Source organism: Mya arenaria, chromosome 13 (genome assembly GCF_026914265.1).
Source record: "Mya arenaria isolate MELC-2E11 chromosome 13, ASM2691426v1".
Taxonomy (NCBI): domain Eukaryota; kingdom Metazoa; phylum Mollusca; class Bivalvia; order Myida; family Myidae; genus Mya; species Mya arenaria.
In genome coordinates this window covers 12,390,257-12,417,148 of record NC_069134.1, presented here as the reverse complement: position 1 = coordinate 12,417,148, position 26,892 = coordinate 12,390,257, and the positions used below count along the sequence as shown (strand labels likewise).

At 36.9% G+C, this 26,892-nt stretch overlaps 2 protein-coding genes across 7 annotated transcripts in view; one reads left to right on the top strand and one right to left on the bottom strand.

Annotated features, from left to right (window-relative positions):
- LOC128214020 (inositol hexakisphosphate kinase 1-like) overlaps positions 1–4,006 on the top strand; it is a 31,661-nt gene extending 27,655 nt beyond the window's left edge. For all 6 annotated transcript variants that reach the window (XM_052920220.1, XM_052920219.1, XM_052920224.1 and 3 more), the window contains exon 7: positions 49–4,006. In XM_052920220.1, the coding sequence (XP_052776180.1) occupies positions 49–615 (567 nt within the window). In that variant the 3' untranslated portion in view covers positions 616–4,006. The remainder of the gene's footprint in view (positions 1–48) is intronic.
- A 977-nt stretch (positions 4,007–4,983) lies between these two features.
- The window catches only part of LOC128212800 (apolipophorins-like), a 51,471-nt gene continuing 29,562 nt past the window's right edge, over positions 4,984–26,892 (bottom strand). Inside the window, exons 27-44 of the mRNA XM_052918119.1 lie at positions 25,571–25,730; positions 25,044–25,225; positions 24,526–24,809; positions 24,103–24,250; positions 23,428–23,560; positions 22,989–23,122; positions 21,646–21,801; positions 21,004–21,373; positions 20,574–20,788; positions 19,499–19,891; positions 19,020–19,143; positions 18,367–18,564; positions 17,799–18,018; positions 17,303–17,445; positions 16,741–16,883; positions 16,370–16,531; positions 16,080–16,142; positions 4,984–5,406 (exon numbers count right to left, since the gene is read on the bottom strand). Coding sequence (XP_052774079.1) covers positions 5,392–5,406; positions 16,080–16,142; positions 16,370–16,531; positions 16,741–16,883; positions 17,303–17,445; positions 17,799–18,018; positions 18,367–18,564; positions 19,020–19,143; positions 19,499–19,891; positions 20,574–20,788; positions 21,004–21,373; positions 21,646–21,801; positions 22,989–23,122; positions 23,428–23,560; positions 24,103–24,250; positions 24,526–24,809; positions 25,044–25,225; positions 25,571–25,730 — 3,243 coding nt within the window. The 3' untranslated portion in view covers positions 4,984–5,391. The remainder of the gene's footprint in view (positions 5,407–16,079; positions 16,143–16,369; positions 16,532–16,740; positions 16,884–17,302; positions 17,446–17,798; positions 18,019–18,366; positions 18,565–19,019; positions 19,144–19,498; positions 19,892–20,573; positions 20,789–21,003; positions 21,374–21,645; positions 21,802–22,988; positions 23,123–23,427; positions 23,561–24,102; positions 24,251–24,525; positions 24,810–25,043; positions 25,226–25,570; positions 25,731–26,892) is intronic.

The window sequence follows — 26,892 nt, the reverse complement described above, 5'->3', positions numbered from 1 at the left end:
AATTATTCGGGCTAAGTCTTCTTATGTAAACTGTTTAATAAATTTCAGGTGTACCAGCGTGCTAAGGGGCATTTCCTTTGCCAAAACAAATACTATGGACGCGAACTGAGCGTGGCAGGATTTAAGGAGAGCTTAGAACTCTTCTTGTATGATGGTGAACATCTGAGACTGGAATTACTGGACCCTATATTAAATAGACTTCATAATCTGAAGGGAATTGTAGAAAAACAGGAATCATTCCGCTTTTACTCAAGTTCTCTGCTAATTATGTATGGTGGTCAGGGAAATGACAACTTGGACCATTGTGATAATGTTAACAAACAGATGGGTGAGAATAGTGACCAGCCCCACCATGACAACGGGAACCAGGAGGGAGCAGAACTGTACTGTGGGGCCTCAGACGATTCCTGCGACTCTGCAGTGGAGTTAAAGACAGATAATGAACAAGTGGATGTACGCATGATTGACTTTGCACACTCCACACATCGAGGATTCCAAGATGACGCTCGACACAAGGGGGTAGACCAGGGGTACCTCTTTGGACTGAAAAATCTCATCTCTATTTTCACAGAGATCAAACAGAGGTACCCTGGGCATGCGCCAGAAAATGGATGAACTTTGTTGACCTAATGCCATAAACCAGTGTGCAATGTATGAAGCCTGAGATCAAAACTTACGCTTGCAATGTTTTAATTTTGTGAGGGTTCTATGGTTAATGTGGGCTTTGTTATATATATATATATATAATACAGGGAAAATGGCAATGATTTTAAATTTTGTTACGTTAAGAATGGTAGGATATTTTTTGTAAGAGCATATTTAAATACGCCATAAAGGTAAAATGTTCTTGATCACATTTTCAGAAATTATTTGAAATGTATGTTGTATGAACCGTCACTGTGGCCTAATGGTTAGGGGTTGCTTACAGAGCGGCAGGCGAAGAATTGAGCCCCATACAGGGCTAGTTCTGATGTGGACAGCAGCTATTATTGGATTTCCGTCCTTGCGAGGTGCTGGGCATACAGGACAGGAAACAAGAGTAAAGATGTTCATCGATCAAGGTGTCCAGAATGTTCACTCTTAACTGAGATGGGTGATACAATAAGAAACATACACTTAAATTTACTCTACTTATTACCTAGATAGGAAAAAAATACATTTTTAAAAATGTGTAAATTGGCTTCGAGCTGTTCAGATTATTTTATTTATTAATTGTGCAGCTGTAAAGTTGTGTATTTGACACACTTTTAAATGCACAGTCAAGTTAAAGCGCACGTCTATAATGGAAGATTTAAATACATATATGTCAAGTTTGTATGTGCTTGGCACCAAAATTATATATACCATCGCGTACAGTAAGAAGTCTAGATCCAAGTAGTTGCTTGCATAATGGGATGTATTTTTTTTATATAAAGTGTACACATAAAGTGCATATATATATATAAATCCAAAGTATACATATGTGTACTTGTTATATTACCTTACTGCATTCTTGCAGTTTTAAAATCCATCTCTCACTGGTTGTACAGTGGCGAATACCTTAGGAGTTTATTGGTGTAGTAAATAATCTAGTTTTAGTAGGTGTATGTTGTTTTCCAAGTACAGTCACCTGGGTTGGCAGGTCATCATTTACAGAAAGATATATATTTATACATTGTGCACTGTTGTTCTAGGGGCCTTAATGGTTTTGTTGGTTCCTAGATGTTGTTTACTAGATATACAAGGTTATTCAAAACAGAGGAACATCTTTGTTATTTAACTTTGAAGAATCTTAAATTAAGATGCCTCTATTTCTGTGTAGTGCTTTTATAAGTATAGTAATGTTCAGGCAGATAAATTTGATAGAGTCAAAAATATTTGTATATTCTTTTTATCCATTTAAGCACTGTAAAAAGTTAGCTTATCCATTTATTCTTACTTTCTTTGAATATTTTATTTAATGATGAGTACAACTATGTTACCTATGTATATATATGTAGTGATTGTTCATGGTCTTGTGACAGACAATATTTAAGATGTTTACAAAGCAGTTTTTGTAATGTGTGATACAGATCCTCATCGGCACTATACTATGTATATATCTCCAGTATATCTGCAGGGATTTCCATCTCTCATACCCACACCTCCTTCTCCTGGGACCAGTTTTCTCTCTCAGTCTGTTGTGTCTGAACTGCCGTGTTTCACATGCATGCTAAAAGTTTTGTTAAACAAATGATTGACCAAAAAGGATTTCAAGCAGTAATAATAAGATTTGATCAGCTTTATAATAGTCTAGAAAAATAGTCCATGTACATTGTTGATAATTAATCCAATTGGTTGTGATTGGTCTACCTCTAAAGCATTTCACAACGCTCCTATCATCACCAAGGTTACCATGACATTAATAGATTTATCATCCTAGGCCTTAACTTTTTTTTAACTATTTTAGAACTCAGAATAGAAATGTTCTTTTTTGTTGAAGAATTGTGCATGTATATTGTTCTTGACAAAGCTTCCCATGTTTTATTACTATTATAATGCATGTGTTAAAACTGGTCTCATTCAGTTGCTTATGATGCTTCATTTATGTTTGACTATTGAACTTATATTATCTTACAATATTCATGGTGAAGATGGAAAGTAAATCATACACAATATGGCTATCTCTTTAATGAGCATAAAACAAATATCGTACAACCAAGAATGGTAGATGAAGATTGCCATGAGATTGAATTGTACATGTTATTTGGAAATTCAGACTAATAATATCTTTCATGTGTTTCCGGTCTGGATAGAAAAATCTGACCCAATGGCACCTGCGTTGCCAGTAATTGAGGCTTGCCGAGTTACCGGCTACACAGCGTGCCTGAGGGTCAGATTTTTTTATTTGGGCCGGACTCACATGATTGATATATTTTTTGTATCATATCTTAAATTATTTTTTTATGAAAATAAAGACAAAGAACATTTTGTTCATTTTATCAAAAAAAGCAAATGTGATGATGTTTACTGACGTCATGGCGCGCGGTTATGTTTATTCACTGCATACGTCACGAAGTTCCTTAATATAATGTCTTTTAAGGTTTACTTTGTTTTGAAGCTATATTTTTGTAAGGTTAATGTTTATGGAAATCATCTTTTGAATTATCTCAATTATCCTACATCAAGTGTATAATAAAAGAAAGAAGAAGTATTGTGTCACAGCGTGTGACTCATCTAGCATGGTGGGGTGCAAGACAGAGGTTTTCCACACAGATTTATTCACAAAAAATGCATATCCAGTGTGCTAAAGAAGCAGTGACTTGCGTGACCAATATAACAATCAGTTTAGAACACATATTATTTCTTCTTTGAATTACCAGTTTGAAAAAATGATCATTTGATATGATAGTCTTGCGAGACCAATGAAACAATCTGTTCATAATACATGATATTTCTTTTTAGATTTAACAGTTTGAAAAGTGATCATTTGAGATGGTTGATAGGAGTGTTCTATTTACTCATACATGTTAAGAAGATAGAAAAGAAGTCAATTGTTGCATTAACATTTTTAAATATGAGACCCTCGATAGCTTGCTGCTAGTTGTTAGTATGGTTTATAACCCTTTCCTTCATAGATATGCCTTTATTCCCCTCTATCCATAGTCTCATAGATATACATTTTTTCTCCTTATATATGTAAGATTTAGAATGAAAGGTTCAAACAGTGTGCTATGGAGAGTGTTTGACTTATGTACAGATTTTCATCTAGTGAAATATTATACTAGAAAAGATTTATTTTATTTTAGTTTACATGTTTTGCCTTTTACTTTCTCAGCATAATCAGTCGATAAACATTGTCCAGGTTTTTGAACACCATTTATATTTCAGGCTTAAAACCTTCATTAAAATAACTATGTTGTTAGTTTTATCTGTCTGATATTCTTGTTTCTTTGTTTTGATATTGTTATATTATTTTACATTTTAATGTTAATGGGATTGTGGTCATATTCAAATTTTTGAGTCATTAAAATTATATAATGTTATACACTGAGTGTTATTTATTCTCTACTTTATTCTCAAGGGTAGAACATGTAAAGTTTCAATTATGTATCCTCCAATGAACATATTCATTTTGCACTATCTGCAGTCAGTCCGTCCGTCAGTCTGTACGTCACACTTTGTTTCCGCTCAATAACTAGAGAACACTATGACCCAGGAACTTCATACTTGGTATGCAGATTGGTCATGACCAGTAGATGACTTATAATGGTTTTGAGATCTGAAGGTCAAAGGTCAAGGTTGCAGTGACCTTCAGGTGAAAAACGGTATGTCGACAGTGACCTTAAGCTGATAAATGGTTTATGCTCTATAACTTAACTAAACAATGCTTAAACCCAGAAACTTCAAACTTGGTATGCAGGTTGGTCATGACTAGAAGATTACCCTTATTGATTTTGAGGTAGGTAGGTCAACATATTGGTTGGTGTGACCTTGAGGTGAAAAAACGGTTTCTGCTGAATAACTAATGAATTCTTTCACCTAGGAACTTAATACTTGGAATGCCAGTTGGTCATGCCTAGTTGATGACCCCTATTGATTTTGGGATCAATACATCAAAGGTCAAGGGCGCAATATAGGTCGCAGTGACTATGACGGACACTCAGGTGTTGACATGTAGGATGACGGTCACTCTCCTCTGTTAACATGTCGTTCGATGACGACTCTCTCATGTGTTGACATGTGGTAGGATTATGGACTGTCTCATGTGTTTACATATCGTAGGATTATGGACTATCTCATGTGTTTACATGTCATAGGATTATGGACTATCTCATGTGTTTACATATCGTAGGATTATGGACTATCTCATGTGTTTACATATCGTAGGATTATGGACTATCTCATGTGTTTACATGTCATAGGATTATGGACTATCTCATGTGTTTACATGTCATAGGATGACGGTCATTTTCGTGTGTTTGATAAACATATAATTTAAAAGGAATAAGACAGAAGCAGGAATATAACATAAATGATTTATTGAAAGAAGATAAAAGTAAACATTACAAAAGTAGACATGACATATTCAACATCGTTCAAAGGCACATTGGAAGATAAACTATCAGTTTCTTCGGCTCCAAATTCAAGCAGTACTTACATTTAAATAATGTTCATACAAACGTACATTTAGAGTTTAAGGAAAAGTACACTAATGGTAAAACAGCTGAGTATTTAATATATTGCTAAAACAGATGAGTTTATGCTTATGATACACAATGTTCATGGAAAAGCAACATCAAAGCTTACAAAATTGTAAAACATTAAACCTTATCAACATTCAAACCTTTTCACAAAACACATTCATTTTTACCAACATATCACTGTAGAAAACATCACTGTTTTCCAAACTGTCTTATAATGTCTTTTCAACTAATACAGAAGTGCCTGAAAAGAAAAAAGGAAAATACAATTACCATATTTCAGCTAATGGAAAAAAATATGCATCTTTATTGATGCATGTAGGAACACCTATTTCTGGAAAATATAAATGACCATAACTATAAAACAAGAGGCCCAAAAGGGCCTATGCTCTACTGGCTGGGTTTGTGTGGTCAACATCACTGTTTTCGAAAAGAACCAACCCCTTACGGGTATCTGAATACTCAAAACTGAAGACTGTATCATGTTCGCAAGCATTTATTACACAATAGCATTTTTTTTATACTATCAAGGCCCATAATCTAATCATTTCAAGGCCCATAATCTAGGCATGCATGGGCAGATCTAGCTGGTTTTCGAAAGGAACCCAGCTCTAATGGATATCCAAATACTGTACAAGTTTCATAAAGATATTATCAAAACTGAAGACTGTATTGTGTTAACAAGCAATTGTTTACTGACATACTGATTTTGTTACTATCAAGGCCCATAATCTAGGCTGGTTTTCAAAAGGTACCGAGCTCTTATGGATATGTAGATACTGTACAAGTTTCATCAAGATACAATCAAAACTGAAGGATGTATCGTGTTAACGAGGAATTGTTTACTGACACGCTGATTTTTTTATACTATCAGGGCCCATAATCTAGGCATGCATGGGCGGATCTGGCTGGTTTTCGAAAGGAACCGAGCTCTTATGGATATGTAGATACTGTACAAGTTCCATCAAGATACAATCAAAACTGAAGGATGTATCGTGTTAACGAGGAATTGTTTACTGACACGCTGATTTTTTTATACTATCAAGGCCCATAATCTAGGCATGCATGGGCGGATCTGGCTAGTTTTCGAAAGGAACCAAGCTCTTATGAATATGTAGATACTGTACAAGTTTCATTGAGATACAATCAAAACTGAAGGCTGTATCGTGTAAATGAGCAATTGTTTACTGACACACTGATTTTTTTATACTATCAAGGCCCATAATCTAGGTATGCATGGGCGGATCTGGCTGGTTTTCAAAAGGAACCGAGCTCTTATGGATATGTAGAAACTGTACAAATTTCATTGAGATACAATCAAAACTGAAGGCTGTATCATGTTAACGAGCAATTGTTTACTGACACACTGATTTTTTTATCCTATCAAGGCCCATAATCTAGGTATGCATGGGTGGATCTGGCTGGTTTTCAAAAGGAACCGAGCTCTTATGGATATGTAGATACTGTACAGGTTTCATCAAGATACAATCAAAACTGAAGGCTGTATCGTGTAAATGAGCAATTGTTTACTGACACGCTGATTTTTTTATACTATCAGGGCCCATAATCTAGGCATGCATGGGCGGATCTGGCTGGTTTTCGAAAGGAACCAAGCTCAAATGGATATGTAGATACTGTACAGGTTTCATCAAGATAAAATCAAAACTGAAGGCTGTATCGTGTTAACATGAATTGTTTACAGACGCACGGACGCACATACTACGTACACATTACCATCGCATAAGCTCTTCTGTGCCTTTCTCACACACATTGTGTGTGGGCTAGCATCTTAAATTACATGAAACATTGTGTGTGAGCTAGCATCTCTTATTACATGAACATTGATGGCTAGCATCTAGAACGTGAACATTGTGTGTGGGCTAGCATCTTAAATTACATGAACATTGTGTGTGGGCTAGCACCTTTTATTACATGAACATTGATGGCTAGCATCTAGAATGTGAACATTGTGTGTGGGCTAGCATCTTAAATTACATGAAACATTGTGTGTGAGCTAGTATCTCTTATTACATGAACATTGATGGCTAGCATCTAGAACGTGAACATTGTGTGTGGGCTAGCATCTATTATTACATGAACATTGTGTGTGAGCTAGCATCTCTTATTACATGAACATTGATGGCTAGCATCTAGAACATGAACATTGTGTGTGGGCTAGCATCTTTTATTACATGAACATTGTGTGTGGGCTAGCATCTCTTATTACATGAACATTGTGTGTGGGCTAGCATCTTTTATTACATGAACATTGTGTATGGGCTAGCATCTTAAATTACATGAACATTGTGAGTGGGCTAGCATCTCTTATTACATGAACATTGTGTGTGGGCTAGCATCTATTATTACATGAACATTGTGTGTGGGCTAGCATCTCTTATTACATGAACATTGTGTGTGGGCTAGCATTATAAATTACATGAACATTGTGTGTGGGCTAGCATCTATTATTACATGAAACATTGTGTGTGGGCTAGCATCTTAAATTACATGAACATTGTGTGTGGGCTAGCACCTTTTATTACATGAACATTGTGTGTGGGCTAGCACCTTTTATTACATGAACATTGTGTGTGGGCTAGCACCTATTATTACATGAAACATTGTGTGTGGGCTAGCACCTTTTATTACATGAACATTGTGTGTGGGCTAGCACCTTTTATTACATGAAACATTGTGTGTGGGCTAGCATCTATTATTACATGAACATTGTGTGTGGGCTAGCATCTATTATTACATGAACATTGTGTATGGGCTAGCACCTTTTATTACATGAACATTGTGTGTGGGCTAGCATCTATTATTACATGAACATTGTGTGTGGGCTAGCACCTTTTATTACATGAACATTGTGTGTGGGCTAGCATCTTTAATTACATGAACATTGTGTGTGGGCTAGCACCTTTTATTACATGAACATTGTGTGTGGGCTAGCATCTTTAATTATATGTACATTGTGTGTGGGCTAGCATCTATTATTACATGAACATTGTGTGTGGGCTAGCATCTATTATTACATGAACATTGTGTGTGGGCTAGCATCTATTATTACATGAACATTGTGTGTGGGCTAGCACCTTTTATTACATGAACATTGTGTGTGGGCTAGCATCTTTAATTATATGTACATTGTGTGTGGGCTAGCATCTATTATTACATGAAACATTGTGTGTGGGCTAGCATCTATTATTACATAAACATTGTGTGTGGGCTAGCATCTATTATTACATGAAACATTGTGTGTGGGCTAGCATCTATTATTACATGAAACATTGTGTGTGGGCTAGCACCTATTATTACATGAAACATTGTGTGTGGGCTAGCACCTATTATTACATAAACATTGTGTGTGGGCTAGCATCTATTATTACATGAAACATTGTGTGTGGGCTAGCATCTATTATTACATGAACATTGTGTGTGGGCTAGCATCTATTATTACATGAAACATTGTGTGTGGGCTAGCACCTATTATTACATGAAACATTGTGTGTGGGCTAGCACCTACTATTACATGAAACATTGTGTGTGGGCTAGCAAATATTATTACATAAACATTGTGTGTGGGCTAGCACCTATTATTACATGAAACATTGTGTGTGGGCTAGCACCTATTATTACATGAACATTGTGTATGGGCTAGCATCTATTATTACATGAAACATTGTGTATGGGCTAGCACCTATTATTACATGAATATTGTGTGTGGGCTAGCACCTATTATTACATAAACATTGTGTGTGGGCTAGCACCTATTATTACATGAAACATTGTGTGTGGGCTAGCACCTATTATTACATGAACATTGTGTATGGGCTAGCACCTATTATTACATGAAACATTGTGTGTGGGCTAGCACCTATTATTACATGAACATTGTGTGTGGGCTAGCACCTATTATTACATGAAACATTGTGTGTGGGCTAGCACCTATTATTACATGAACATTGTGTATGGGCTAGCACCTATTATTACATGAAACATTGTGTATGGGCTAGCACCTTTAATAACATGAAACATTGTGTGTGGGCTAGCACCTATTATTACATGAACATTGTGTATGGGCTAGCACCTATTATTACATGAAACATTGTGTATGGGCTAGCACCTATTATTACATGAAACATTGTGTATGGGCTAGCACCTATTATTACATGAAACATTGTGTGTGGGCTAGCACCTATTATTACATGAACATTGTGTATGGGCTACCACCTATTATTACATGAACATTGTGTATGGGCTAGCACCTATTATTACATGAACATTGTGTGTGGGCTAGCATCTATTATTACATGAAACATTGTGTGTGGGCTAGCACCTATTTTTACATGAAACATTGTGTGTGGGCTAGCACCTATTATTACATGAACATTGTGTATGGGCTAGCATCTATTATTACATGAACATTGTGTGTGGGCTAGCATAGCTTATTACATGAAACATTGTGTGTGGCTAGCATCTCTTATTACATGAAACATTGTGTGGGGGCTAGCATCTATTATTACATGAACATTGTGTGTGGCTAGCATCTCTTATTACATGAACATTGTGTGTGGCTAGCATCTATTATTACATGAACATTGTGTGTGGCTAGCATCTCTTATTACATGAAACATTGTGTGTAGCCTGGCATCTCTTATTACATGAAACATTGTGTGTGGGCTAGCATCTCTTATTACATAAACATTGTGTGTGGGCTAGCATCTCTTATTACATGAACATTGTGTGTGGGCTAGCACCTATTATTACATGAACATTGTGTGTGGGCTAGCATCTCTTATTACATGAAACATTGTGTGTGGGCTAGCATCTCTTATTACATGAAACATTGTGTGTGGGCTAGCATCTCTTATTACATGAAACATTGTGTGTGGGTTAGCATCTCTTATTACATGAACATTGTGTGTGGGCTAGCATCTCTTATTACATAAACATTGTGTGTGGGCTAGCACCTATTATTACATGAACATTGTGTGTGGGCTAGCACCTATTATTACATGAACATTGTGTATGGGCTAGCACCTATTATTACATGAACATTGTGTGTGGGCTAGCACCTATTATTACATGAACATTGTGTATGGGCTAGCATCTATTATTACATGAACATTGTATATGGGCTAGCATCTCTTATTACATGAAACATTGTGTGTGGCTAGCATCTCTTATTACATGAAACATTGTGTGTGGCTAGCATCTGTGTGTGGGCTAGCATCTCTTATTACATGAACATTGTGTGTGGGCTAGCATCTCTCATTACATAAACATTGTGTGTGGGCTAGCATCTATTATTACATGAACATTGTGTATGGGCTAGCACCTTTTATTACATGAACATTGTGTGTGGGCTAGCATCTATTATTACATGAACATTGTGTGTGGGCTAGCACCTTTTATTACATGAACATTGTGTGTGGGCTAGCATCTTTAATTACATGAACATTGTGTGTGGGCTAGCACCTTTTATTACATGAACATTGTGTGTGGGCTAGCATCTTTAATTATATGTACATTGTGTGTGGGCTAGCATCTATTATTACATGAACATTGTGTGTGGGCTAGCATCTATTATTACATGAACATTGTGTGTGGGCTAGCATCTATTATTACATGAACATTGTGTGTGGGCTAGCACCTTTTATTACATGAACATTGTGTGTGGGCTAGCATCTTTAATTATATGTACATTGTGTGTGGGCTAGCATCTATTATTACATGAAACATTGTGTGTGGGCTAGCATCTATTATTACATAAACATTGTGTGTGGGCTAGCATCTATTATTACATGAAACATTGTGTGTGGGCTAGCATCTATTATTACATGAAACATTGTGTGTGGGCTAGCACCTATTATTACATGAAACATTGTGTGTGGGCTAGCACCTATTATTACATAAACATTGTGTGTGGGCTAGCATCTATTATTACATGAAACATTGTGTGTGGGCTAGCATCTATTATTACATGAACATTGTGTGTGGGCTAGCATCTATTATTACATGAAACATTGTGTGTGGGCTAGCACCTATTATTACATGAAACATTGTGTGTGGGCTAGCACCTATTATTACATGAAACATTGTGTGTGGGCTAGCAAATATTATTACATAAACATTGTGTGTGGGCTAGCACCTATTATTACATGAAACATTGTGTGTGGGCTAGCACCTATTATTACATGAACATTGTGTATGGGCTAGCATCTCTTATTACATGAAACATTGTGTATGGGCTAGCACCTATTATTACATGAATATTGTGTGTGGGCTAGCACCTATTATTACATGAACATTGTGTGTGGGCTAGCACCTATTATTACATGAAACATTGTGTGTGGGCTAGCACCTATTATTACATGAACATTGTGTATGGGCTAGCACCTATTATTACATGAAACATTGTGTGTGGGCTAGCACCTATTATTACATGAACATTGTGTGTGGGCTAGCACCTATTATTACATGAAACATTGTGTGTGGGCTAGCACCTATTATTACATGAACATTGTGTATGGGCTAGCACCTATTATTACATGAAACATTGTGTATGGGCTAGCACCTTTAATAACATGAAACATTGTGTGTGGGCTAGCACCTATTATTACATGAACATTGTGTATGGGCTAGCACCTATTATTACATGAAACATTGTGTATGGGCTAGCACCTATTATTACATGAAACATTGTGTATGGGCTAGCACCTATTATTACATGAAACATTGTGTGTGGGCTAGCACCTATTATTACATGAACATTGTGTATGGGCTACCACCTATTATTACATGAACATTGTGTATGGGCTAGCACCTATTATTACATGAACATTGTGTGTGGGCTAGCATCTATTATTACATGAAACATTATGTGTGGGCTAGCACCTATTTTTACATGAAACATTGTGTGTGGGCTAGCACCTATTATTACATGAACATTGTGTATGGGCTAGCATCTATTATTACATGAACATTGTGTGTGGGCTAGCATAGCTTATTACATGAAACATTGTGTGTGGCTAGCATCTCTTATTACATAAAACATTGTGTGGGGGCTAGCATCTATTATTACATGAACATTGTGTGTGGCTAGCATCTCTTATTACATGAACATTGTGTGTGGGCTAGCATCTATTATTACATGAACATTGTGTGTGGCTAGCATCTCTTATTACATGAAACATTGTGTGTAGCCTGGCATCTCTTATTACATGAAACATTGTGTGTGGGCTAGCATCTCTTATTACATAAACATTGTGTGTGGGCTAGCATCTATTATTACATGAACATTGTGTATGGGCTAGCACCTATTATTACATGAACATTGTGTGTGGGCTAGCATCTCTTATTACATGAAACATTGTGTGTGGGCTAGCATCTCTTATTACATGAAACATTGTGTGTGGGCTAGCATCTCTTATTACATGAAACATTGTGTGTGGGTTAGCATCTCTTATTACATGAACATTGTGTGTGGGCTAGCATCTCTTATTACATAAACATTGTGTGTGGGCTAGCACCTATTATTACATGAACATTGTGTGTGGGCTAGCACCTATTATTACATGAACATTGTGTATGGGCTAGCACCTATTATTACATGAACATTGTGTGTGGGCTAGCACCTATTATTACATGAACATTGTGTATGGGCTAGCATCTATTATTACATGAACATTGTATATGGGCTAGCATCTCTTATTACATGAAACATTGTGTGTGGCTAGCATCTCTTATTACATGAAACATTGTGTGTGGCTAGCATCTGTGTGTGGGCTAGCATCTCTTATTACATGAACATTGTGTGTGGGCTAGCATCTCTCATTACATAAACATTGTGTGTGGGCTAGCACCTATTATTACATGAACATTGTGTATGGGCTAGCATCTATTATTACATGAACATTGTGTGTGGCTAGCACCTATTATTACATGAACATTGTGTGTGGGCTAGCATCTCTTATTACATAAACATTGTGTGTGGGCTAGCACCTATTATTACATGAACATTGTGTATGGGCTAGCATCTCTTATTACATGAAACATTGTGTATGGGCTAGCATCTATTATTACATGAACATTGTGTGTGGCTAGCACCTTTTATTACATAAACATTGTGTGTGGGCTAGCACCTATTATTACATGTACATTGTGTGTGGGCTAGCACCTATTATTACATGAACATTGTGTGTGGGCTAGCACCTATTATTACATGAACATTGTGTATGGGCTAGCATCTCTTATTACATGAAACATTGTGTGTGGGCTAGCACCTCTTATTACATGAAACATTGTGTGTGGGCTAGCATCTATTATTACATGAACATTGTGTGTGGGCTAGCATCTATTATTACATGAACATTGTGTGTGGGCTAGCACCTATTATTACATGAAACATTGTGTGTTGGCTAGCACCTATTATTACATAAACATTGTGTGTGGGCTAGCACCTCTTATTACATGAACATTGTGTGTGGGCTAGCACCTCTTATTACATGAACATTGTGTGTGGGCTAGCACCTATTATTACATAAACATTGTGTGTGGGCTAGCACCTATTATTACATAAACATTGTGTGTGGGCTAGCACCTATTATTACATAAACATTGTGTGTGGGCTAGCACCTATTATTACATGAACATTGTGTGTGGGCTAGCACCTATTATTACATGAACATTGTGTGTGGGCTAGCCCCTATTATTACATGAACATTGTGTATGGGCTAGCATCTATTATTACATGAACATTGTGTGTGGCTAGCACCTATTATTACATGAACATTGTGTGTGGGCTAGCATCTCTTATTACATAAACATTGTGTGTGGCTAGCATCTATTATTACATGAACATTGTGTGTGGGCTAGCATCTATTATTACATGAACATTGTGTGTGGCTAGCATCTATTATTACATGAACATTGTGTGTGGCAAGCATCTATTATTACATGAACATTGTGTATGGGCTAGCACCTATTATTACATGAACATTGTGTGTGGGCTAGCACCTATTATTACATGAACATTGTGTGTGGGCTAGCACCTATTATTACATGAACATTGTGTGTGGGCTAGCATCTCTTATTACATAAACATTGTGTATGGGCTAGCATCTATTATTACATGAACATTGTGTGTGGGCTAGCATCTATTATTACATGAACATTGTGTATGGGCTAGCATCTATTATTACATGAACATTGTGTGTGGGCTAGCATCTCTTATTACATAAACATTGTGTGTGGGCTAGCATCTCTTATTACATGAACATTGTGTGTGGGCTAGCACCTATTATTACATGAACATTGTGTATGGGCTAGCATCTATTATTACATGAACATTGTGTGTGGGCTAGCATCTATTATTACATGAACATTGTGTGTGGGCTAGCATCTATTATTACATGAACATTGTGTGTGGGCTAGCACCTATTATTACATGAACATTGTGTGTGGGCTAGCATCTCTTATTACATGAAACATTTCGTATGGGCTAGCACCTATTATTACATGAAACATTGTGTGTGGGCTAGCATCTATTATTACATAAACATTGTGTGTGGGCTAGCACCTATTATTACATGAACATTGTGTGTGGGCTAGCATCTATTATTACATGAACATTGTGTATGGGCTAGCATCTATTATTACATAAACATTGTGTGTGGGCTAGCACCTATTATTACATGAACATTGTGTGTGGGCTAGCACCTATTATTACATGAACATTGTGTGTGGGCTAGCACCTATTATTACATGAACATTGTGTGTGGGCTAGCATCTCTTATTACATAAACATTGTGTGTGGGCTAGCACCTATTATTACATGAACATTGTGTGTGGGCTAGCACCTATTATTACATGAACATTGTGTGTGGGCTAGCATCTCTTATTACATGAACATTGTGTATGGGCTAGCATCTCTTATTACATGAACATTGTGTGTGGGCTAGCATCTCTTATTACATAAACATTGTGTGTGGGCTAGCATCTCTTATTACATGAACATTGTGTGTGTGGCCTACCTTTTAATACATGAACATTGTGTGTGGGCTAGCATCTTTAATTATATGAACATTGTGTGTGGGCTAGCATCTATAGTTACATGAACATTGTGTGTGGGCTAGCACCTATTATTACATGAACATTGTGTGTGGGCTAGCATCTCTTATTACATGAAACATTGTGTGTTGGCTAGCATCTTAAATTACATGAACATTGTGTGTGGGCTAGCATCTCTTATTACATAAGCATTGTGTGTGGGCTAGCATCTCTTATTACATGAAACATTGTATATGGGCTAGCATCTCTTATTACATGAAACATTGTGTGTGGGCTAGCATCTCTTATTACATGAACATTGTGTGTGGGCTAGCATCTATTATTACATGCACATTGATGGCTAGCATCTATTATTACATGAACATTGTGTGTGGGCTAGCATCTAGAACCTAAACATTGTGTGTGGGCTAACATCTCTTATTACATAAACATTGATGGCTAGCATCTAGAACCTGAACATTGTGTGTGGGCTAGCATCTAGGACCTGAACATTGTGTTTGCTAGCATCCCTTATTACCTGAACATTGACAGCTAGCACCTGTTATTACCTGAACATTGTGTGTAACCCAGCATCTCCTATTAATTGAACATTGTATGTATACTAGCATCTCTCATTACATGAACATTGTGTGGAGATCTTCTAATACTTGATCAAAGTGAGTAGGCTTGTATCTCATTTTTACATAACATTGTGAGCAGGGTAGCATCTTTTATAACCAGAACATTGTGTATAGGTCTGTAGTTGAAATCGGAACATTGTCTGTAGGCTAGCATCTGTTATTACCAGAACATTGCATGTAGGTTAGTAACTTAAACCTGAACATTGTATGTAGCTCTTATTACCTGAACATTGTGTGTAATGGTGTTCTTCAGGTCTGTTAGTTTTTTCACCAGGGTGACAGGGGGCTGGAAATAGTTAATAGTAACTTGGTTTTTCCTTTTCAACTGACAAAATAACAAAAAAGCTTTCTGAATTAAAACAATTACATTTTTACTAAAGCTTTGTTATTCTATGATATATGTTAGCCTGGATGGAACCATTTTACATATTTTTTGATTTATTTTTTTTCAAAGTCATCATTTAGCCTTTTAACTTAAAATATAAGTCCAACTTGACACCTACTGCTACCCACCTGAAAGTTGACTGGTTGTGAATCACAGCGTCTGCAGACGGACTGTGGCAGCCCATACTTGTTTAGCTCACAACTGCACACTTGGCATGGTGAACCAGTCTGCTGCTGAACCTGCTCCCCAACTGTCTTCATAAACTCACGCTGCCGGGACACACTGCCAATCTATCAGGGGAAGAGAGAAAGTCTCATTATTGGACTATTTATCTTTCAAATGTGAGTAAGTATTTATGTTTATTTTATAGTTGCCTTAAAGTGAAGTATGCACCGCAAAATATGATCAAATATGACTAAAACTTTAATCACCTTAGCTAGAATGGAAATTGGGACACTTAGACCCTTGAGCGTGTTGAGTCAACTAAACAGTCCCATACCTGCAGGTTACCGGTGTCAAACAGTGTGCCGTTGGACTGGAGAGCAAGTGAGACACACAGGTCCGTGGGTACGTCCATTTCAGGGAATAGATCTTGCTCTGACATGTGCTGCTCCCCGTAGTATACACGCTCACGAGATAGACCTAGGTAGTATAAAATAAATATAAAAAATGGCACCAATATCATCTTGATATACAATTGTATACCATATGCCTTGTTATTTTAACTCACTTTTCCATCATTCGACAAGTACAATTAGAGATTGCTATGTTTCATTTCAATTTGCTGAATGTCATTGATATCAAACCAGGGTATCTTTTAGATTACAGAAAAACTAAATCACAGCAGCATTATGGTTTCTTACATTTTTTTACAAATTGTATATAAATACTTTATATTGTAATAGGCCGGTGGCCTTATAGCAAATAAACTTTGTCATTGTAGGATTTTTAACAGTTTAATTATTGTTAACAACCTTTAACTGCATCATTGATGCTCATGTAAGACATTTTTAGTTTTCATAATTAGTTCTTTTCATAGTTATAGGTATTGTTAAACCCACCATAGATCTGTGATTTGGGTTGTCTGTTTGTTTTCAACATGAGGCTCTTTTCTCTCAGTACATGTAGAGTGATGTCCCTTTGCTGGAGCAGGGAGTTGAGGCGACTGTACGCATAGCTGTCTGATGTCTGACACAGGGAACAACTGGAGAGGGACATTTGTTTTATTAAAACACAGATCATAAAAATGAAATGAATTTAACATGCAAACAAAATATTGTAGCACAATATAGGAATCAATAAATTGATGACATTTAAGAAATATTTTTTTTATATTCTCCACAAGTCATTCAATAAGAAAGCAATTCCCTTACACATAGAATTAAAATTTGAAAGTCATGAATAAATAATGTTCGAAACAAACATATGACATTTTGGGGCAAAACAGTACTTTTATACATACAGTACAGTACATTGCACCTGACCTGACTTTTCAAGAGCCTCATTATTGACCTTCCCTTACCATATCACTTAAAAGGTTGTAAAACTGAGCGTTACCTAGCAAGGACAATGGATTTCTTTACTCCGGTCCTGAAGGGCAACGAGGTCGCGTACATGACGGCGGCAAGGGGGTCTGAGGTCATTAAGTTCTTCTGGTATCGCAGGTTCTCAAGCCCCATGGCGACCTTGGAACCCTCGTTGAAGAGTTGCCCCTCCATTGTGTGGGAGACGACCTCATCACTGTAACCCACAACACCGTACTGGTTGCCCCGCATACCTGGAACACAAAAACATTTACATATACTTTATTGGTTGACAACAATTTTAGCATCACTCAGGCATTTCTTTTTTTTCCCTGATATTATATTAGTTATTGTGAATAATTAAACAACAGCTTCTAGATGATTTGATGTTTCACTTTTCATTGGCTATCAATACAACTATATACTTATGTACATATGTATTCTACATTTTTGGCTCTAGTACACAGAGTATCTTTGAATTTTCATTCATTTAAATCTATGTCTTAATTGTTCATCAGGAAAGATAAATAAAAAGTTAAAGCAATTAACCATTTGTTACTCATATATTCATCAAGATCTATAGTAATGAAGGGAAGTCTCACCAGATTTCTCGAGCGTCTGTTCAAGGGTAATGACAACATCTCTCAGTTTTGACTTGATGTCCTGATTGCATCGCCCTTCTTCCACGACAACTACAACATCCATTGATTTAACCGGCTCCATACCATCTGGGCTCGATTTTTCATAACGAAGCCTCTCTGATGAATCAAACTGCTTCTGGCTGTGGGACTCGCACTGAACTGAAAAAGTCATAACGTAAAATAATGAGTTCAGATCAGAGTTTTTTTATTTAACTTTCAGTATTAAACTGGCGACAAAAACAATTCATTTGACAAGTAAAAACATATTACCAGGTAATATCTATGATAGATTAATTTAATATGACTTTTTTGAACTTGTTAACTAAAATTGATAAAACGCAATTTAAGACAAATTGTATTTATTAAAAAAATTGTATTGAATGACCGGTCATGTGTCCTCTATTTTAACAATAAAACAGTGTGTCATCATGAGCTTAGCTCATAAAAAATGAATAAATGTGCATTCACTTTAGACAGACAAGCAGCAGAGATCAATATGAGAGAGGTTTAAATTAGGAAAAGGATTAAATCTTCGACAAATGATCAACATTATTCTAATTTTAATGCGAGAATAATACGAGGAAATACATGAGACAGCTCCATCCTCAACCTACCACACTGTGAAGGTATGTAGACATCCACTCCATGTTTGGCACACATCTCCCGGTACAGGGTAGCCATGTCACACACAGCACTCGGGTCACTGTCACAGCTCAGGCGGTAGTGGCTCGGTTCAACCTGCGAAATAAAGATTAAAATAAGTACCAATCTTTGACTACAGTGTTTCAATTACTAGTATATGAATAAATCACCAAAGGTCAAGTTTTATGAACTTTCACATGTATAGTCTTTTAAAATGATGAACTAAGTTTTTGTTACTGAACATTATCATTGAAGTAGTTTGACTGGTATATATTTGCTGATTTTTCATGACACATACATACATGAGAATTCTGTCCATGTAGTTCATACATTTATCCATCACATCTTTCACATGAAATATTTATGGATTATTGGTTCAAGATAGAAAACTTGGCATTATACTTATTATGATTGTTTTTTTAATTGTAAGGAATACATTGGCTATAGTTACATGTAGGAAGCAAGGTCGAAGGTTGGAGGTAGTGGCTTCGAATACGGCAGTGCAAGTTTCATCACGTTTGGTCACTTCCGGGTCAACAAAGATGCGGGTCGACTTACACGAGGCATCCACCTCCCAGGTGTTAAAGTACCGTCTCAGTTTTGCCTCCTGGATGCCATCTGGGGTCATCACATCATTGCTGTGTTCATAGTCAAAGTTCCCAAATAAACCTCCCACTTTATTAAAGTACCAGCCACTCAGATGGACTAGATGGTAGTCGTTCTTGAAGTCAGACATGACCACGAGGCCGACCTTGCTGCTCAAGGTGACCTTTGACCCTGACCTGACGATGCTCAACCTGTCTGTGTAGTATGGCAGCTCTGTAGGCTTGTTATCCACCATCACCTGAAACACATTTGTATTATGATGCCTAATTTGGAAGACACCATTTAGGTCTATGGCATGCAGTGACATTTAAATAGAGTGCTTGGAAATGTATGGAATTAAATCATTATTCACTATTTCAGCCAAGCAGTGACATTTAAATAAAGTGCTAAAGGTATGGAATTAAAACACTATTCACTAACTATTTAGATCAAGCAGTGACATTTAAATTGAGTACTTAAAAATGTATGGATTTAATTCATAATTTTCTGATAAAAGGAAATAATCATTTCAAATGTGACCAATACATTTGGTTGTTCTATTGTAATATTTTGTGCAACAACAGGAGCAGCAGCAATCATAGCAACTACCAATCCTTTTTCGCTTTAGAACGTTTATAGTTATATTTGAGATGTGACAAAAATGCAGTTTACATATATGTAGTGAGTATGGGTGACAAAAGTGACAAGAATCAGAAAATGTTATCTATTCTTTAATCTGTAAGAAGTGAGCAAGTGAGTACAAATCAAAATCTGCAATCTCACGAGCAGAGACTTGAACATATCGACTAGTGTGACTATGGCTATGACGAACCAGATTATCTATAAATCATGTCACAACTAAACATTTTGTCCGAAAAACAAGCTTTCCCTGAAAAACATAATAGTAAAGAAAATCTTATCAAAACACTTTTTAAACTTACCATGTAGTTCTGTAGTATCTCAACAGTTCTCCCATCTACCATGGTGATGATGGACTCCTTCGCGAGATTACGAGGTCCACCAGTGTACTTGAGGACGACGCTGAAGTTGCTGTTGTCCAGATCGGTAGCAAGAACGTAACTGCATAGTCCTGCCAGGTCGTAGTGATGCCCATCAAATGTAGTCAGGTGCTGCTTGCCAGAGATGGTGCCAAATGCTGTAAAACATGAAAGTAAGTCAACTGAAATATTAATTAAAACTTTTTCAAACTGCCTCAAGATCAAACTAGGACATGAACACCTGAGTAGTTATTGGATGCACATTATTTGCACAATAATAGGTTTTTTGGATTGGATTATTTAGTCAACCATTTTATATAATGTGGTTTATCTGATATTCAATTATTCTAAAACATGCAATAACTGCACGCACCATCAAATGGGGGCACCCAGTCCTTGTGGCTCCACTGAACATGGGGCAGGCTGTAGTACAGATCCCAGAGGCAGATATCTCGCCGAGGGAAGTACTTGTCCACCATCTTTTCAATCTTTGTCATGTATTTATCCACTGTGATACTCATCAGCTCATCAAAGTTTTCCACTGGGATCGGAAGATAAAGGTCAAACTCAATTTCACCCTTCTGGAGGTCAAAGGTTGTGACCTTAGACTTGTGAAGGTCAAGGAGACCAATAGGTAGCTGGTTGAACTCTTCTAACACCTTTGATCTGAGTTTGTCAGATAGGCTCTGGAGCAACTCTTTCAGTGACATCTTCATGTCAGTGTACTCGTAGACCCAGGTTAGCTAAACAAATACACAGAAAATACACAGGGTTAAATTGTTACTCCCAATATACTTGAATTTATAGCACAAATCCTTAAGACATGACCATAATTTATAAAAGAATATCATGTATGTTCATTGATTAGTGGTGTAGCAGCTTCCAAATACATGTTTGTGTCAGACATTTGGTTTTGTAAGTCATGGTATTGATGAACAATATGCAAGCTTCTTTCATTTCCATGAAGTGTAAACATACAGTGCTGTCATTGATAGTTCCTGCTAAAAGAGCCTACCTGTTGATACAGGTCTGTTATGGCCTTCTGCACATCCTGTACATCCTTGTTGTCCATCAGGTCACCAAAGTTCTCCGCCAGAATCTCCCGCGTACGCTCCTGCACCAGGCGCAGCTTCTCGGGAATACTGTCTGTACGCAGGACATCATCCAACATCTGACAGTAAATGAACAAAAGGTGACTTACTACAACACTGGGCGAAAATAAAACAGTTCCTAGTGAATCTGTTTTTAATGTTGCCTAGAACCTTTCTTATTCTATCCCTAAATACACACAGTATGAAAAATATCCTGTGCATTTAAGCCAGAACAAATGATATTTCACCTGCCAAACTTTATATTTGTATTTTGCGTAGTACAAAGACACCAAATAGGACAAAATTTAACTTAAATATAGTACATGGGTGAAAGTTGCAAATTTTCAAAATACTGAAAAATTAACCCGGAGGCCCCCGGAAGCTCCAGAAATTAAGCATTTTAAAACACATTTTAAAGCCTTTCCTGTCTTTTAATCAATCAAATCTATGTTGTTTATTTATAATATTTCTGGCAGCTTTTGTCAACATACATGTACATAAGGCCCCTGACAGAAACATCCCTCAATACTTCAATTCTTGCTCATTAATCAAGAATTCATTTAACTCTGTAACTCATCCAATAAAAGTTAAAAAATGAAAAACAGAATACAATTAAAGATTTATATTGAATAGTGTTTTGTATTTTTATCAAGTTACCAATCGGACAATTTCACACCCTTCGAATCGACTTTTGACAGCCATTACCACATCCATTTGTTTTTCGCAGGCTGTTCTAGCTCTTTAGTATTATACCCTGGGGGTACAAACTTCATTGTTCAATTTTGACAGCAGTATTTTGATTTATTTCATTGTTTATTTTTGCCTCATATTTGCGGTATGTCGTAAAGGATACTGACCGTAAATATTCGGCGAAAACCGGCCTTTTCCGCCATCCAAGTTTTTGTTGGTGCGGAAACTGCCGAGGTTATTCGGAGAACATTGGAATGACAATTCTTTTTTTACGAAAAGAAACGACTATTTTCGGAAACGTTCGAATTTTACCACTTATGGCAACGCTATTTAAAGAATGAAATTGGTAAACCAGAAAATTTAACTTTGTTTTATCTTCAATTTTAAGTAGATCGCGATGTTGATGATGGGGTTTAGGGTACACCCTCCACCCCCCGAAAAACTCCCTGGATTTACACGATTTAGAAAAATGACCCCTGAGAAGACCGAAAATACGGAATTCCGTATTAATACGGAAAACTTTCACCCATGATAGTATGTGCTGACAGACAGGGAGTCAGTACCATTCCTTTCATACCTTCTGTACTGTCTGTATTTTCTGGACAATCTGTGCGTGGTCAATACTGGAAATGTCCACTCCTTTGGTCAGTCTGTCTAGGGCCGCCTTCACGTCATCCAGGTACGGCTTCATGGTTAGCTCCTTCAGCAGAGCTATAGGGTAGTGTAAAATCATTATTTGAATGTTTTTTTTAATATACAGGCTACTTTAGACATCATAAAACTTATTTCAAAAGAACATCAGCATTTGCTTATCCATAGTGACACAATTGTGAAAATTTATACATTGACAAGATTTCTATCAAAATGTAGCAGAAGACTGAAATTTATTAAAACCGTTTATAATATGAGTCTATATGTAAACGCTGTGACTAACAACCTTTGTCCCTTCTGCATAAGAACCTCAACAAAACATAAATTCTATAGGCAACATGAAAACATCCAATGAATATGCCAACCTTCAATGAGTTCCCGCAGACTCAGGGAGATGTCAGTAATAGCCTCATTGTACATGTCAGACAGCTTGTCAAGTCCCGCCACCATCTCACTGACCACTGTGGCGAGCTCCAACCTCAACGCTGCCTCACCATCCTGAAGCGAAAGCGAAGTACAATTATTACAGCTGTTTTGTTATCCTAAGGAAACACTTCTGACAACGTAATTATAATGTTTAACCTCGCTTGAACCACCTCACTGACCGCCATGACCAGCTCGTACCTCAACCTTGCTTCAAAATCCTTGGAGGAAATAGCCAAGCATTATAGTCAACCACAAAGGGAAAATTAACATAGTAGATTAACATATGTATAACTTTGTCAGAAATGATTAGTATATTTTCTTTATAACATACCAGCCTTAAACATATCATGTAATGTTTATAGACACACTGCTTCTTTGAATATGCAATATGATTGTTTTTAAAAAGTATACAAAACATAAAGTAAAGTGTTTGTTTATTAAAGTGTCAACCCTCTAAAGTTCTGGCCAGCCCACTGGACCTATGAGACACCTTGATCGATAAACATCTTGACTCGCCATTCCTATCCAATATATAACAAGCTAAATTCACTACACAACCAAACAAAGCCTCATACGAAACACACAAACACATTAAAATATTACACAAGACAAACCTTGATGCCATCGGAGATAGATTTCACAAGTGCATTATATTTCTCCTGGAATGGGTACTGTTCAATCTTGTTGGAGATCTCCCTTAATGTTTCCTGGACCCGCTTGTACATGGACTCCATACGGGCAATGGCTACGGCATAGTTTGCCCTGAGATTTGGGATAAGTAAGTCATTTAAATAATGTAAGTTAAAGACATAAGCTTAACATAAGTAAACCATATAAATCTCCTCAAAGAATATATAACAAGTTGTAGCTGAACTTTGAATGTAACATCAATTGACATAGTGATATATAAAGCAAATGCACTAGCCCATTTTGTACTCATTTTAAGTTTTTCTATTTTGTTAATCCACATTTCAAAAACAATTAAATCTATGATAATGGATTAAAAAGAGCAGGACACTATTTTATTTTCTACTCACATCATGTTCTTGACGAACCCATCATATACGACCTCAAGGTCCTGCAGGTAGAGCTCATTCTGTTTGTACATCCTCTTGAGTTCCCTACGCATCTGGCGCACCTCCCGCTGCACCGATTTCACCTCCAACTCGTAAGAGTCTCCAAGGGGAGATAATTCTGCCTCCAGACTGGCACTGATAGCCTTGTGCTTCTGCTGTAGGACAGTTCCTAGCTCCTGTAGACTGGACTCCACCACTGGGCTTAGCTCTGAGACAGTCTGCTGTAGAACCTTGGCTCCATAAGTCTGAAATGAAATATGTGACACATGTACATATAATACATTGACTTAAAGGTTGTTCAACATGTGCCCTCAAGAAAATTACAATTACAGTCCCATAAGTTATTATTTACAGACAGAAAACCAAATAAGGCCAGTCTATCTTTTAGAAGCAAACATTTGGATGAAAACTGCCTGATAAGTTATAGTTAGCCCCTCCCCTTCCCACCTTTTAATGTTCAGTATCTATAAAGTACTTACAGTGACTTCACTGATGACCTCTGGCCTCCACTTGAGGTGTCCATGTAGGACCCGCTCACTCAGTTGTGCGTACAGTCGTCCCTCCTGTGTGGTGTCATAACTACCCTTGGTGTTTGTCTCGGACAGGACTGCAGTGTCGTTAAGCATCAAAGCCTTGGTGATCACCTTACCACTCATGTCATCTGTGAATGCATAAATAAATTAAACAAATTCCAGATTGCATGTGTTCTGTAATACTATATTCACAGCCTTGTATTTTTCAAGTCAATGGATCAACCTCTAGAAGCCCTCCTTACAAGTCAGGTAACTTAACCACATACTAAGCAAAGGGAATACCATACATCTCACATACCCACTGACCTCTGCAACTTGATTGGAAGTTAAAAATGTTGGCCAAACATTAAGCAAGCGTCCTTGTTTCTACATTAAAATCATATAACACCTGCCAGCATCTTTTGCAATACCACATTCATCAAAGAGATGATATAATAAATTATTTATAGTAGAAATATATTTCCACAACTGACCATATGTCATGGTAGCCTCAAGTGTCCTGATATCAGTGTCCAGAGAGATGTCCGTCTTCCAGCGCGGCTCATTGTTGCGGCTTGTTTCCATGGTAACCAAGTAAGGGGACTGGCTAGTAACTGCTCCTCTGAGGCTTACTGATTCCTTATGGGAGCTTAGCTGAAATGTTTTTTTTACATTAAGTTCACAGAGACAATGTTAGTACCTTAATAAACAAGAGGGCCATGATGGCCCTGTATCGCTCACCTGTAGCTTTGCTAAATAAAGTGAACCAATATCGAACTTGACCTATATTGTTCTAGAGATGATCATTCTGACCAAGTTGAATTGAGATAAGCCTAAAATTGTGACCTCTATTGTGTTCACAAGGTTTTTCTACTAATTTACCTAGTGACCTAGTTTTTGACCTGGGTTGACCCAATATGGAACTTGACCTAGCTTATGTTAAGATGATCATTCTGACCAAGTTTCATTAAGATTAGGCTAAAATTGTGACCTCTATTGTGTTCACAAGGTTTTTTTACTATCTGACCTAGTGACCTAGTTATTGACCGCGGATGACCCAATGTGGAACTTGACCTAGATTTTATAAAGATGATCAGTCTGACCAAGTTTCATAAGATTAGGCTAAAATTGTGACCTCTATTGTGTTCATAAGGTTTTTCTAATATCTGACCTAGTGACCTAGTTATTGACTGTGAATGACCCAATATCGAACATGACCCAGATTTTATACAGATGATCATTCTGACCAAGTTGCATTAACATTAGGCTAAAATTGTGACCTCTATTGTGTTCACAAGGTTTTTCTACTAATTGACCTATTGACCTAGTTATTGACGGTAAATGACCCAATATCGAACTTGACCTAGATTTTATAGAGATGATCATTCTGACCAAGTTACATTTAGATTAGGCTTAAGTTGTGACCTCTATTGTGTTCACAAGGTTTTTATACTAATTGACCTAGTGACCTAGTTATTGACCGCGAATGACCCAATATCGACTTGACCTATATTTTTCTACAGATGATCATTCTGACCAAGTTGAATTGAGTTAAGCCTAAAATTGTGACCTCTATTGTGTTCACAAGGTTTTTCTACTAATTGACCTAGTGACCTAGTTTTTGACCTGGGTTGACCCAATATGGAACTTGACCTAGCTTATGTTAAGATGATCATTCTGACCAAGTTTCATTAAGATAAGGCTAAAATTGTGACCTCTATTTTGTTCACAAGGTTTTTCTAATAATTGACCTAGTGACCTAGTTATTGACTGCATATGACCCAATATCGAACTTGACCCAGATTTTATAGAGATG